Genomic DNA, 15,176 nt, shown 5'->3' on the forward strand with positions numbered 1-15,176 from the left:
CCCTGCGCGCTGGCTATTTGTGAGCTGGTTCGCCTGCGCAGAAAGTGGGTCGCCACAAGCACATCAATTAAGCCCAGGTCAAATTTGTCATAATTAACATAATTAAGAATGGCAAAACAAGATTTAGAATATTTCATCACAAAATAAATGGGCTGAAGGGCCTCTATGTTTCTATGACTCTCTATGACTTTACGTATATCTTTGGAACAACCCATCTCTGCTTTGTTTCTTCTGCTGGGTGGGGACTCAGATCATGACTGTATTTCGTACTTGAGAACTGAACACTTCTCAGGAATGGGACCTGGCTTTAACCTGGGAAGGGAATGATCTGCATTCACTTAGCTTTGATGGACAATATAAATCTGAACAAAATATTTCTTAACAAACTGCTTGACTGGATGGTTTGTCAGAATCTGTGCATTTTATTTCTTAGTCTGAAAGTTCCTGCTTCATAACCCAAATTTACCCCCCCCCCTTAACAATTGCTACGTAATTTTCAGTTCTCTCCCTTGTAGTGAAGGAATTTATTTGAAATATTACATTTGAATGAGCATTATAAATCTGATAGAAACAAGTCGTGGTCTTGGAATCTACCCTTTCAAATGGAATTTTCCAAAATGCAATGCTCAATTGTCCTGTTTGAGTCAGACCATCTAAACATCAAATAGCACTCATGCAATTGTACTGTTGCACACAAATCCCTAGATGGTAAAATTGGCTGGATCGTCAGTCCTTAATAGAATCTGGCAGGTAAACAAGTGACAAGTGTATGGGACATTGGAAAAAAAGTTGAATTTCCCCATGGGGATGAATAAAGTATCTATCTATCTATCTAAGTGGCTAAGTTGCACAGGTATTTATGGTTTGACTGAATACACTACCTCTTCATATCCATCTGATTCAGGGCCCATGGGTCACTTAGGTCTTTTAGACAATAGACAATAGGTGCAGAAGTAGACCATTTGGCCCTTCGAGCCTGCACCGCCATTTTGAGATCATGACTGATCATCTACTATCAATACCTGGTTCCTGCCTTGTCCCCATATCCCTTCATTCCCCTATCCATAAGATACCTATCGAGCTCCTTCTTGAAAGCATCCAGAGAATTGGCCTCCACTACCTTCCGAGGCAGTGCATTCCAGACCCCCACAACTCTCTGGGAGAAGAAGTTTTTCCTTAACTCTGTCCTAAATGACCTACCCCTTATTCTCAAACCATGCCCTCTGGTACTGGACTCTCCCAGCATCTGGAACATATTTCCTGCCTCTATCTTGTCCAATCCCTTAATAATCTTATATGTTGCAATCAGATCCCCTCTCAATCTCCTTAATTCCAGCGTGTACAAGCCCAGTCTCTCTAACCTCTCTGCATAAGACAGTCCAGACATCCCAGGAATTAACCTTGTGAATCTACGCTGCACTTCCTCTACAGCCAGCTATTGGTTCTGCCTATATAGTCAAATGGACCTTCCACAATTGAGGGATCAGTTGATCGACCTCATAAATATACCCCAAATGAGGTGATGACTTGGCCACAATCTTGTATGTTTGCGTCTCAGCTTCCAGGCAACATTGAACAGGCACCTGTTGCCCTGTGGCGAGCGAGGGAGGCTGGGAGCCAGCCCCTTGGCACAAATTTTTTTAGGGTAGTACGGTAGAATAGCAGTTAGTGTAACACTATTACAGTGCCAGCTGTAAGATTGGGGTTCAATTCCTGCCGCTGTCTGTATGTTCACCCCATGACCACGTAGAATTCCTTCAGATGGTCTGGTTTCCCCCCACATTCAAAAGACATACGGGTTCGGGTTAGTGAGTTGTGGCTACTCTATGTTGGTGCCAGAAGCGCGGCGACACTTGCAAGTTGCCCAACACATCCTCGCTCATTTGATTTGATGCAAACAACGCATTTCAAACACCAATGCGTTTGAACGGGAAATCCTACAAAAGGTGGTGGATTCAGCCTGGTACATCACAGGTAAAGCTCTCCCAATCATTGAACACATCTACATGAAAAGCTCTCATTGGAAAGCAGCTCTATCATCAGAGATCCCCACCACCCAGGTCATGCTCTCTTCTCACTGCTGCCATCAGGAAGAAGGTACAGGAGCCTTAGGACTCATTACACCAGGTTCAGAAACTGTTACTACCCTTCAACCATCAGGCTCTTGAATAAAAGGGGTAACTACATTCACTTGCTCTTTATTGAAATGTTCCTACAACCAATTGTTTCACTTTAAGGACTCTTTATCTCATGCTCTTGTTATTTATTGCTATTTATTTATATTTGCATTTGCAGTTTGTCTTCTGCACTCTGGTTGATCTTTCCTCGATCCTGATATAGTTATTATTCTATAGACTTGCTGAGTATACCCACAAGAAAATTAATCTCAAGTTTGTATATGGTGACATAGATTGATAATAAAATTACATTGAACTTTGGCTTTGATTTTCACTGCATGTTTCAACATACATGTGGCAAAGTTAATCCAAACCTCACTGCAACTCAGGCAGGTGGGGTATGTCACAGAAACAATCAATTAAGTATAATTAAATGTTCTGTGTCACACATGAACTGGAAAGATGGTGAAGGGAACATCTTCACCCAAATTTCTGCTAGTTTAGAAAAGATCTAACTCTGTTTTGTGCACTTCTAAAATTCAGCAATCACCCTCTGAGTTAGTGAGAAAAATGGGATCATTCTTCTGGTGAAGAACTTTGGCTACTAGCTGGGATTTCAGGCATGGTCGATGGAAAATCTGGTGGGTGCTTGGCCATAGTCCCAAAATGTATTCCTGGCAAATGGCATCTTGCAGTTTGCTCTCAACTATTACACATGAAACCACTGGAATCAAATTTCAACTGCCTCCAAATGTAAGGTGCTATGATAGTCATGAAGACAAAATCAGCATTAGAAATAAACCCCACAACAATTATATACATAACAGATGAAATTTGTCCACCAACTTTTACCTCTCATTTAAGATACAGTCTATTGAAAAATATGAGGCATTTTATGTTATTTTGGCTGCTGGTGTGCTTCTTTGTTATAGTTGAATCAGCTAAGTTGGTTATAAAGACTCTATCCTTGTATCTGTTTAGACTCTTGCATGAGTGTCATCATAATGGAACAAGTCTCAACGGTAAACTTTTAACAATGTTTGTTTTAAATCATTCTGGAAAATGAAACAGTTTGAAATTCAAACTTTTTTTAAAAGCGTGAAATGTAAAAAGATGTCTCTGATTTGGAGTCCAGTACTTGAAACAGATTGCAGGTTGGTTAGAGATTAAGAACACACGGGAAGCATTTGTGTATACAGGAAAGAACAAAGAATTCCCTTTGTAGTTGTATACATCAGGAGATACCAAAATGGACTTCTCATCTATCTTATGACCACACTTTCCTTATTCAGGCATTTTTCTTAACCAACATTATAATCAGCTACTCTCTCCTTGTATCTGTTTAGACTCTTGCATGGGTGACATCATAATGGAGCAAAACTCAATTGTAAACTTTTATCAATGTTTGTTTTAAATCATTTTGGAAAATGAAACAGTTTGAAATTTAAACTTTTTTTTGAGAATGTGATATATAGAACAATGTCTCTCATTTAGAGCTTAGTACTTGAAATAGATCGCAGATAAGTTAGAGACCTGTAATCTGTTTCAAGTACTGAACTAAATGAAAGTCATTAGAAGTTACAGGAGAGTCTAGCATTCCTTTTTTATGCTTTAATTTGTAATGGTCTAGCTGACCACTGTGAAGTTACCAACATAGATGGCATGTTATGGCTATTCTAAGTCCCTATGTACACTAATACTTTGACAGCCAGCTCCTTCTGGACTAGGGGTTTAATCTTTTCTTTATTATTCCATTCCAGTGTGTATTTTCCTTTCAATCTCCATCTTTTTTTAAAATATTTTGCAAATGTGCGTACTTTCTATGGGGGCTGCTGCACCCATTTCCAACAGTTTTACCACATCCTTCTCTTCTGCTTAAAGTCTTTCATGGCTATCACTTCCAATCCCTACTCCCTCCTTCCGAAGATCAAACCCCAACCTCAAGCTCCAAGCATCTTACCCATAATTTAAAACATGTGTTCCCAGTTATTGCTGAAGATCACCTTGAAGATCTTTGTGTGGTTTCAAAGGAGGTTCATGTTGTATCTTTTTCATTGGTTCAGTGTTTATATATATTTTTCTATTAATTCAAAATAGTGAAGCAAAATAACCCATGAAGGGATTTTTTTAAAAAGGTTTCTTTAATGGGAATTAGATCTGTGCAGATTTATTTTCTCAAAAGTCTCTGAAAGCATTATCAACTCCCTAATCTGCCCCAGTTCCTTTTGCATTCTCTGTTATCTCTCTTCAACCGAAATTCCACCTTTCTACAGTTTTAAAGACTTAATTCAAAGATACAAAGAGTAATCTTGGTTACTGTAACCCTGATACATCTCTTCTGATCTCCCTAAGATAATAAGCAACACACAAGATGCTGGAGGAATTCAGAAAGTCAGGCAGCATCTGTGGAGGGAAATGGGCTTGTGACGTTTCAGGTTGAGACCCTTCATCTGGACACTCCAGATTCCAGCATCGGCAGTCACTTGTGTCTCTCTAAATAATAATGACCACATTCGCCTCCTCCAATACTTCTCCTCTATTTGCCTGGTGTGATGAGATTGATGCTATATGGCTAGACTCCTAATTATCAGAGCACAATGACACTTACAGTCTTCTCTAGACTCTTCCACCTCCATCAGCTGAATAGTGTACAGGCATTGGTTTAGATCCTATAACAAATTTTGAACACATGTTGACAGCTTCTCTCTTTCTGCTGTCTCCAGTGGATTCAAGGTTTCTGATGGACAGGTTAACAAAGAGGCCTGCACCACATCATCAGCTATGTCCACCCAGAGAGTGGTCCATCCATCTCATGGTTACTTCCCTCCTGAACCATTTCAGTATTCTCTTTGCCAGCTTCCTAACCTCCTCAGATGCCTGCTTATCCACAATTGTGCTGACTGTATCGGCTTCCATCCTGAGTTCCGTTCATTCTCACTGACCAACAAAAGCTCTCATTACCACGCTGTCTTCAACTTAAAGAAATTATCTTTGTGTTTTAACCTTTTGTGATATTGTATCTCTCTACTTCCAATCTGCACCAGCTTTATACCCTTTGCCCTTCCTCTTTTTTTGTCCTTGGTCTTCAATCGCTGACTTATTCAATCCCTTCCCCATCCCACCAACATCATTAGTGGTGGTGCTTTTAATTCCCTAATGTCTATATTCTGGGTACCCCTTCCTAAACCCCTCTTGCTTGCTAGCACCCCCTGCTGCGCACCATGGTAGTGCAATGCTTAAAGAATGGGATTTGATTCCTGCCGTTGTTAATAAGGACTTTGTATGTACACCCTGTGACCACATGGGTTTCCTCCAGGTGCTCTGGTCTCCTCACACATTCCTAAGACATACAGTTAGGGTTATATATTGGCACCAGAAGCATGGCAACACATGAGAGCTGCCCATGCCTGATTTGACACAAATGACAAAATTCACTGTATATTCCAATCTACATGTGAAAAATAAAGATGATCTTCGTAATCTTTCTTTCTAATCTTTCCCCCTTTGAATCTCCATAAAATTCACCTCTGTGATCAAGTTGTGATCAGTTCTCATAATATTCCTCCTTTATTTCAACAACTATGTCATGGTTAATTATATTTTGCAATTTTAATCTTCTATTTTTAAAGTTAAATTCAGAGTACTACATAGGAATGTACAGTCATAGAATCATACAGCACAGAAACCCTTTGGCCCAACTAGTCCATGCTTAGCAAAATTCTCATCTAAGACAGTCCCACTTTCCAATGTTTAGCCTATATCCCTCTAAACCAGGGGGTCCCAACCTGGGGTCCATGGACCTCTTGCTTAATAGTATTGGTCCATAGCATAAAAAAAGGTTGGGAACCGCTGCTCTAAACCTTTCCTATCCATGTACCTGTCCAAATATCTTTTAAATGTTGTTAATGTACCTACCTCAATTACTTTGTCTGGAAGCTCATTCCATACACTGACAAGTTGGGTGAAAAGTTGCCCCTCAGTTTTCTATTAAAGTATCTCCCCTCTCAGCTTAAACCTATGCCTTCTGGTTCTTGATTTCTCCAACCCTGGGAGAAAGATTGTGTACTCACTCTATCTATGCCCCTCATGATTTATACACTTCTGTAAGATTAACCCTCATTATTCTATGTTCCAGTGAAAAAAAGTCCCGATCTGATCAATCCCTCTACATAACCGAGTGCCTTGAAACCTGGCAACATCCTTGTAAACGTCCCCTGCAATCTTTCCAGCTTAATGGCATCTTTGCTGTAGCAGGGTGATCAAACTGAAGCACAATATTCCAAATGCAATGTCTTGTACAACTGCACGATTACCTCCCATTTTTATACTCAATATATACAGGCTCTAACTCATCTGAAGGCAACCTTGAAGGTCACTGCTGAGTTTCCATCTACACTTCTGTATCTCCAACCTCAATCTTCCACCCTTGTTGGCCTTTTTAGCTAAGGTTCATACTCAGTTCCTCCCTGCTGGCCATTCCACACTCTGCCTTCCTTTGTAGATTGCGCTACCTCATGATCAAGCTGCTGTTTGATTCCATCTGTTTTAGCAGTCCACACAAAATACCTTCCAGACTTCCATCCCTTAGCCTTTGAGTAATGATTTAGAAAATGTAGCAACAACCTCACAACAACAACAAAAAAAACACCTTTCAGTCTATCTCCTCACCTCCTCTGGTTCAACAAGTTTGAATTCCATTCCTCGACCAGTCCAAGCAATGAAGTTAGAGTTGGATGGATCGTCCAGGAGGGCAACGAGAAACTGCCACAACTGCAAAGAACCCCGGCGTTGATATAAAGGCCCTTCGCGATATGTATTGATCTCCTGTTTGATGTCACCTGTCAAACAAATACAACATTTTTCATTGAAACCGCCAGGAAAGTTAACAGAACAATATCCAGCATTCTCACGTACCTGCACGAGTAACTCGCCAATTGTTTTTTTTAGCTTTGTTTGCAGAGCTAGACCATGGAACAAATTTCACCTAGGTTAAAGCCAAAGGTGCATAAAGCATGATAGATTATGTTTGAAAAAAAACACACACACATGTAACAAGAAAAGATACATTAAGTGGCAGCAAATGGGTAACATTTATTTTGGGTGCTTCTTTAACACGTGGGAGCAAAGAACCACTGATGGATTGAACTGGTTCCACTATTTTAATACCCCAGCAAATAATAACGAAGAGGTCATAACAATGAGGTTGATTTTGTATGTTTTAAATGTTTAGGCACTTTACACATAAATAAAGGAAATGATGCTGAAGTATAGCTGAGGAGTGACTTGAAAACTAAGTCGAAACACTTGAGCTCTGGGAAGGTCTAGAATTAAAAGATAGTAATTTAAAGAGGGAGGCCCATTTAATGATGCCATGGTAATTAAAAGGTTAAGTAATAATACGGTGCATGAAGGGAAGAAGGGAACAGAATGTGAAGAAGTGGATGTATGTCTGAAGGGTTTCAGATGCTGTGAGGGGTTTCAAGGCAAACAAATAGTCGGGTTGGGGCACAGTGGTGATGGTGAAATTTGCCTTTGGCTGCCAACACTGAACAGATCTGTACTCTATTGCTAGCTTGGCTCATCTCTTGCATGTTTGATATTTTTTCAGTTGGTGACGCTGATTGTCCTTGAACACATACAATGCTACTGAGAGAAGTTGAACTTCTCCCCCTTAGGAACTTAAGTCATCTATGGGGTGCTGGCCAGCAAGGATGAGGGTAAACAGTACGGACATAACGGAGCTCCTGCTAAGTGTCAGATTGGTGTTCACTGAGGCTGAGAGGTCTGGATGTGATAAAGACTCTAGGGTTTCTACAGCTTTCTAACCCAAGAATTAGGACAGCTCTGGGGGTCCAAGTGTCTTGGTGACAGAAAGCAGTTGGACCATGAAGATCAGTTCAGGGCAGAACAAACCACCAGAGCAACGAGCTCAGGGCTTGTTTTATCCCCAGTGTTCAGTGAAGGAAATTGCCACCATCCCAAGACAGACACTGCCATTAGTCTTGAGGGCTGGTACTAGAATGGCATTAATGTAGGAATGAAAACTGTCTTCTGGAAGTGATGGGAGCTGTAGAGAGAGAAACCTTCACTGGATGTGCAATGGGGAAAAGCAAGGCCAGTCCTATTAAGCTGGGCAATAAGAGAGGCAATGGAGGGGGAAGGCAGAGTGAACAATTTGGGGGAAAAAACAGCACTACCGAGGACAATAGGAATGATGTGAACGGTCATGAACAACAAAAACACTTTTCAAGAAAAATATAGAGTAAATGATTTGATTAATGTTCTGCATAGGTGCAGTCAAGCATGTTTATTTTAGTCTTTGACTTTAATCTTTGTTAGTGTCAGGACACCAACACGAAAGCACATAATGGTTTCATAAACTAGGTGGCTAATAAAGAATAAGAGATGAGTCTTGTCTATTGTACCTTGAAAGTACAGGAAAGAGTATGTGTGAAAGAAGTTAGGAAGAATGTAACATCGTTTCATCATGAAGTCTGCTGCTTTCAAATGATGGACATTGGATTAGGAAATTATTTGTGTTTAAGCACTTCTTTTAATATTAATATCTCAGGAGTAAAGAAACACACACACAAAAGCAAAACAGACCATCAAATGATGGTCCAGTCTGACTAGGAGAAAGTCTGAAACAAACATTTCCCTCATAGTTTATACAAAACAGAGACCTGAGGGAAAAAGCTGACTATTACGCAACACAATAGCTATGTTCACACTTCATTGTGAGGCTCCTGTGCTGGATGGTGTTCAGCAAATGGTAATAAACTCCATTCCCACTGGAGTCAGGCTGAGCCACTGTTTCCAATGGAAAATTCACTAGGGTCCTCGAGAGGAAATGTGCCCAGCCAGGAACAGCTTGGTCTGTGAAAGAGCTGTATTAACAGCTTTTACTTGGATTATTCACAAGTTTTAGAATTAAGATTTCCAAAGTAAAAATCGTATTCCGTAGCCTTCATTAGCACCCCCTCATCAAGATTGATCATGTGGTGCAAATGGACTAAGTTAAACTAAATTATTATCTGTGTCATTGCATTTGCCTTTCCTCAACTTCCACAAGGACATGAATGAAATTACTTCAACAACTTAATATGAAGTTTAGGCTGGGCAAGACAATTATTAACCTGAGCTATGTACGGGAAGGATTGTATTGGTTTACTCAGTATTGTTTGAACATGGATGGAGTTAACAGTCGGAACCATTGATTCACTCATTCCCACAAATTATATTTCATGTTTCAAAGCATGTGTTATACAGTGCCTATAAAAAGTATTCACCCTCTTGGAATTTTTCATGTTTTATTGTTTTACAACATTGAATCGCAGTGGATTTAATTTGGCTTTGTTGACACTGATCAACAGAAAAGACTCGTGTCAAAATGAAAACAGATCCCCATAAAGTGGCCTAACTTAATTAAAAATATAAAACATAAAATAATTGACTGCATTATTTACCTCTTTAATACAACACACCAAATCATTGCTGGTGCAGCCAATTGGTTTTAGAAGTCACACAATTAATTAAATGGAGATCTGTTTTTGGAGACCTGCGTGCAGTCAAAGTGTTTCAAATGATTGTAGTAAAAATACATCTGTATCTGGAAGACCCAACTGCTGTTGAGTCTTTATCCTGGCAAAAACTACACCATGAAGACAAAAGAACACTCCAAGCAACTCTCCAAAGATTATTGAAAAGCGCAAGTCAGGAGATGGTACAAGAAAATTTCCAAGTCACCGAATATCCCTCGGATTATTCAAGTTAAATCAATCATCAAGAAATGGAAAGAATATGGTGCAGCTGTAAATCTGCCTAGAGCAGGCTATCCTCAAAAACTGAGTGACTATGCAAGATGGGGACTACTGAGTGGGGGCACCAAGTGACCTATGCCAATTCTGGAGGAGTTACAAGCTTCAGAGGCTGAGATGGGAGAGACTGCACATAAAACAACTGTTGCCCGGGTGCTTCACCAGTTGCAGCTTCATGGGAGAGTGGCAAAGAGAAAGCCACTGTTGAAAAAAAAGCTCTATGTTTGGCATAAGCTGGACACTGCACATCATCAAAAACACACCTTTCTTACCAGGAAGCATGATGGTGATAAGAAACATAAGATATAGGAGCAGAAGTAGGCATTCCACCCATCGAGTCTGCTCCGCCATTCAATCATGTGCTGATCCAATTCTTCCAGTCATCCCCACTCCCCTGCCTTCTCCCCATACCCTTTGATACCCTGGCTAATCAAGAACCTATCTATCTCCGCCTTAAATGCACCCAATGACTTGGCCTCTACAGCCGCTCGTGGCAACAAATTCGATAGATTTACTAAAGTAATTTCTCTGCATCTCAGTTCTAAAAGGCCATCCTTCAATCCTGAATTCATGCCCTCTTGTTCTAGAATACCCTACCATGGAAAATAACTTTGCCATATCTAATCTGTTCAGGCCTTTTAACATTTGGAATGTTTCTATGAGATTCCCCCTCATTCTCCTGAACACTAGGGAATACAGCCCAAGAGCTGCCAGACGTTCTTCATACGGTAACCCGCTGATTCCTGGCATCATTCTTGTAAATCTTCTCTGAACTCTCTCCAATGTCAGTATATTCTTTCTAAAATAAGGAGCCCAAAACTGCACACAATACTCCAAGTGTGGTCTCACGAGTGCACTATAGAGCCTCAACATCACATCCCTGCTCTTATATTCTATATCTCTAGAGATGAATGCCAACATTGCATTCGCCTTCTTCACCACCGACTCAACCTGGAGGTTAACCTTCAGGGTATCCTGCACAAGGACTCCCAAGTCCCTTTGCATCTTTGCATTTTGAATTCTCTCCCCATCTAAATAATAGTCTGCCCGTTTATTTCTTCCACCAAAGTGCATGACCATACACTTTCCAAAATTGTATTTCATTTGCCACTTCTTTGCCCATTCCCCTAAACTCTCCGCAGGCTCTGTTTCCTGAACACTACCCGCTCCTCCACCTATCTTGGTATCATCGGCAAATTTATCCACAAATCCATTAATCCTATAGTCCGAATCATTGATATACTTTGTAAAAAGCAGCGGTCCCAACACTGACCCCCGTTGAACTCCACTGATAACCAGCAGCCAGCCAGAGTATGATCCCTTTATTCCCACTCTCTGTTTTCTGTTGACCAGCACAGTAGGTTTGTCAGGCAGGATTTTCCTTTCAGGAAACTGTGCTGGCTTTGGCCTATCTTGTCATGTGCCTCCAGGTATTCCGTAATCTCATCCCTAACAATCGATTCCAACAACTTCCCAACCACTGATGTCAGGCTAACAGGTCTATAGTTTCCTTTCTGCTGCCTCCCACCCTTCTTAAATAGCAGAGTAACATTTGGGTTGGCGCGTGTCCTAGTGGGCAAGGCATCGGTCTAATGATCTGAAGGTCACTGGTTCAAGCCTCAGCTGAAGCAGCGTGTTTGTGTCCTTGAGCAAGGCACTTAACAACACATTGCTCTGCGCCGACACCGGTGCCAAGCTGCTTGGGTCCTAGTGCCCTTCCCTTGGACAACATCAGTGGCATGGAGAGGGGAAGGCTTGCAGCTTGGGCAACTGCCAGTCTCCCATACAACCCTGCCCAGGCCCCTGCGCCCTGGAAACCTTCCAAGGTGCAAATCCATGGTCTCATGAGACTAACGGATGCCTACATATATATATATATATATAGTAATGTTTTCCAGTCACCCGGTACAATGTCAGAATCTATCGATTCTTGAAAGATCATTGTTAAGTGCAGCAGGCCCTGGAAGGCTTGTGAAGGTAGGGGCTTAAAATGAATGCAGCAAAATACGGGAAAATCCTGGAGGAAAAGCTGACGTAGTCTGCAAGGGAACTGCAATTTGGGAGATTTGTTTTCTGGCAAGACAATGACCCCAAACATAAAGCCAAAGCTACACAGGAATAGTTTAAAAACAACTAAGTTAATGTCCTGGAGTGGCCAAATCAGAGTTGAGACCTCAATCCAATTGAGAACTTGTAGCTGGACTTGAAAAGGTCTGTTCACTCACGATCCCCATGCAATCTGAGAGAGCTTGAGCAGTTTTGTAAAGAAGAATGGGGGAAAATTGCAGTGTCCAGATGTGCAAAGCTGATAGAGACCTATCCACACAGACTCAAGGCTGTAATTACTGCAAAAATGCATCTACCAAGTACTAACTTGAAGGGGGTGAATACTTATGCAATCAATTATTTTGTGATTTCTATTTGTAATGAATTTAGATCACCTTGTAGACATCTGTGTTCACTTTGATATGATTCTAAACTCAAACTGCATCTCAGGCCACCTCTAAACATACTGTAGAAGAAAGTACTGACTGAAGGAAGGAAAAGGGAATTTGAAGCACAGACAGCATTCCATAGACAGACAAGTCATGGAACATGTTGATGCCTGAATCCTTGGTCACCGGTTGCTAAAGCTGAGATGGAGTTGTTTAGAAGGCCCTTTCTGTGTCATTCCTAGCAATCACACTGCAATCTTACTGCAAGGGATTGGAGCTATGAATTACAGCAGAGTTAAATTGTTATTCTTCCTACAGGTTCCAACTTAGTGCACCAAGGCCCTTGGAGGTGCTCGCAGTACATTTGGAGATTAAGACACTCCACTAATCCTGATTCCAAGAAAAAAAATCCCTCAGGCATATGTACCATGATGTTACAACAATGGAAAAACTGGGATTAGACCACTCTAGGTTGTCTACTCTCAGTACCTGTAGAGTACTACATAGTGTAATTGGGAATCAGCTGAGAAAGCCTTTCTGTCCCTTGGGTGATGTCACAGAGATGTAGAAGTGAAGCTTCCTTCAGGAAGAAGAGGCATTATCGGCTGAGTCTCTGCTCAAGAGAGAATGCGAGTGCTTGCAAGCCACAACTCTCAGACAGCCTGACCAGGCTGCCACCGCTCTGTGCGCTACCCAACGACCACATGAATTGGCAGGATCCCTGCTGGCAAATCTATCTATACTTATTAAGTAGGCGGGAGGCAAAAATAACTGGCTAAATCAACAAATTGGTCCCAATGTGCTTAAAAATGACTGACTGATCTGTTATGTTCTCAGTACGCACACTCTGAGGTTGTCTGAAGCTTAACTGTTGTTTTTGTTATTGTAGCTGCATGGGATGGTTTCCTAAGTTGGCAGATGCTTCTAAATTCCTACCAGCTCTTCTTGTATGATACAGGCGACCCCTGTGTTACAACAGTTTGGGTAATGGAAATTCACCCTTAGGGAACTCACAAATCACTACCCAAGACTCTGATACAGAATAACAAATATGCTTTCATAAAACTTATATGAAGAAAAGTAAATAAATAGTCACAAAATTCACTTTTTTCAACTCAAATCTTTTGATGCATGTGCAGATGACGTGGCGTCACATTACGGAAGGTCATCATACAAACCCCTCCAGAAGGTGAGGGCTGCCTATACTGTGCTATCAAGTTTAGAGCACACTATAGAAAGAATAACTATTATTCTTATTTTAAAATATTTTAATTAAAAATTCAGTCGCATTTTTATAATTGTTATACCACATCTTATCAATTGAAAAGTGGCCTTCATTTAAATGTTTATTATTAAATGCAATGGATTTATGATAAGCACAGGACTTTATACAGGTGTCCCCCGTTTTTCGAACGTTTGCTTTACGACACCTTGTTGTTACGAAAGACCTACATTAGTTACCTGTTTTTGCTAACAGAAGGTGTTTCCACTGTTATAAAAAAAAGGCAGCGCGTGCCCCGAGCAGCCAAGCTCCTCCCCCGGAACTGTATTCTAGCCGACATTGCTTAAACACGTGCCTGTGAGCATCTGTGCTTTATGTCGATTTATTTTGTGCATCCATTAGCAAGGTGAGTTCTAAGGTATCGGAAAAGCCTAAAACAGCTAGTAAGGGTGTTACACTTAGCATAAAACTAGACATAATAAAGTGTTTTGATCGTGGTGAACTAAGTAAGGATATAGTGAGTTTGGCTAAGGGTTTGTGGAAGTTGACGAAGATGATGTTGAAGAGGTTTTGGCATCCCATGACCAAGAACTGAGAGATGAAGAGGAAAGGATAACAATTGAAGCCGAATGCAGTAGCGAACGGCCCGAAAGTGAAGTCATCCAGGAACTGAACGTGAAGCCATTGCATGAGATATTCGCTGTGATTGACAACACTGCAATATTTGCAGAAAAGTATGACTTTAATTTTGTAAGGTTACGTAGGTTTAGGGCATATTTGCAGGATAGTTTGAGCGCTTACAAAGAACTGTATGATAGAAAAATGCACGAGGCTAAGCAATCAAGCATACTGTCATTTTTCAAGCCTTCCACATCAGATGATGAACCTCGACCTTTGACATCCAGGCAGGCAGACATAAAAGAAGGTGACCTGCCTGCCCTGATGGAAACAGACGACGATGAGATGACACCCCCGTCTCCTCTACCTCCCACCACTCCAACATCCGACGACTCAGCCTAACACACCATCATCAGTGTGCTCACTGTCTTCCCGATTCCAGTAAGTGAAACTACACTGGGCATACATTATTTCTACTTTATATAGGCTGTGTATTTTTATGTGTTATTTGGTATGATTTGGCAGCTTCATAGCTTAGAGGTTACTGGAAAGAGTGCTTCTGCCGAGAGCGCTTGCACCGTGTGTTTCTGCCGCGAGTGCAGCCGAGAGCATTGCGCCGTGTTTCTGCAAGACCGCTTGCGCTGTGCGTTTTTGCCGCGAGTGCTGCCGAGAGCGCTTGCACCGTGTGTTTCTGCCGCGAGTGCAGCCAAGAGCATTGTGCCATGTTTCTGCCAAGACCGCTTGCGCTGTGCGTTTTTGCCGCGAGTGCTGCCAAGAGCGCTTGCACTGTGTGTTTCTGCCAAGAGCGCTTACGCCGTGTGTTTTTGCCGAGAGCGCTTGCGCCATGTGTTTCTGCCAAGACCGCTTGCGCTGTGCGTTTTTGCCGCGAGTGCTGCCAAGAGCGCTTGCACTGTGTGTTTCTGCCAAGAGCGCTTGCGCCATGTGTTTCTGACAAGACCACTTACGC

The 15,176-nt window shown here is 41.5% G+C and overlaps 1 protein-coding gene across 1 annotated transcript in view; it reads right to left on the reverse strand.

Annotated features, from left to right (window-relative positions):
• etv4 (ETS variant transcription factor 4) overlaps positions 1-15,176 on the reverse strand; it is a 113,799-nt gene that overhangs the window by 15,074 nt on the left and 83,549 nt on the right. Inside the window, exon 11 of the mRNA XM_073071584.1 lies at positions 6,786-6,955. Within this exon, the coding sequence (XP_072927685.1) occupies positions 6,786-6,955 (170 nt within the window). The remainder of the gene's footprint in view (positions 1-6,785; positions 6,956-15,176) is intronic.

This window comes from Hemitrygon akajei, chromosome 18 (genome assembly GCF_048418815.1).
Source record: "Hemitrygon akajei chromosome 18, sHemAka1.3, whole genome shotgun sequence".
Lineage (NCBI taxonomy): Eukaryota > Metazoa > Chordata > Chondrichthyes > Myliobatiformes > Dasyatidae > Hemitrygon > Hemitrygon akajei.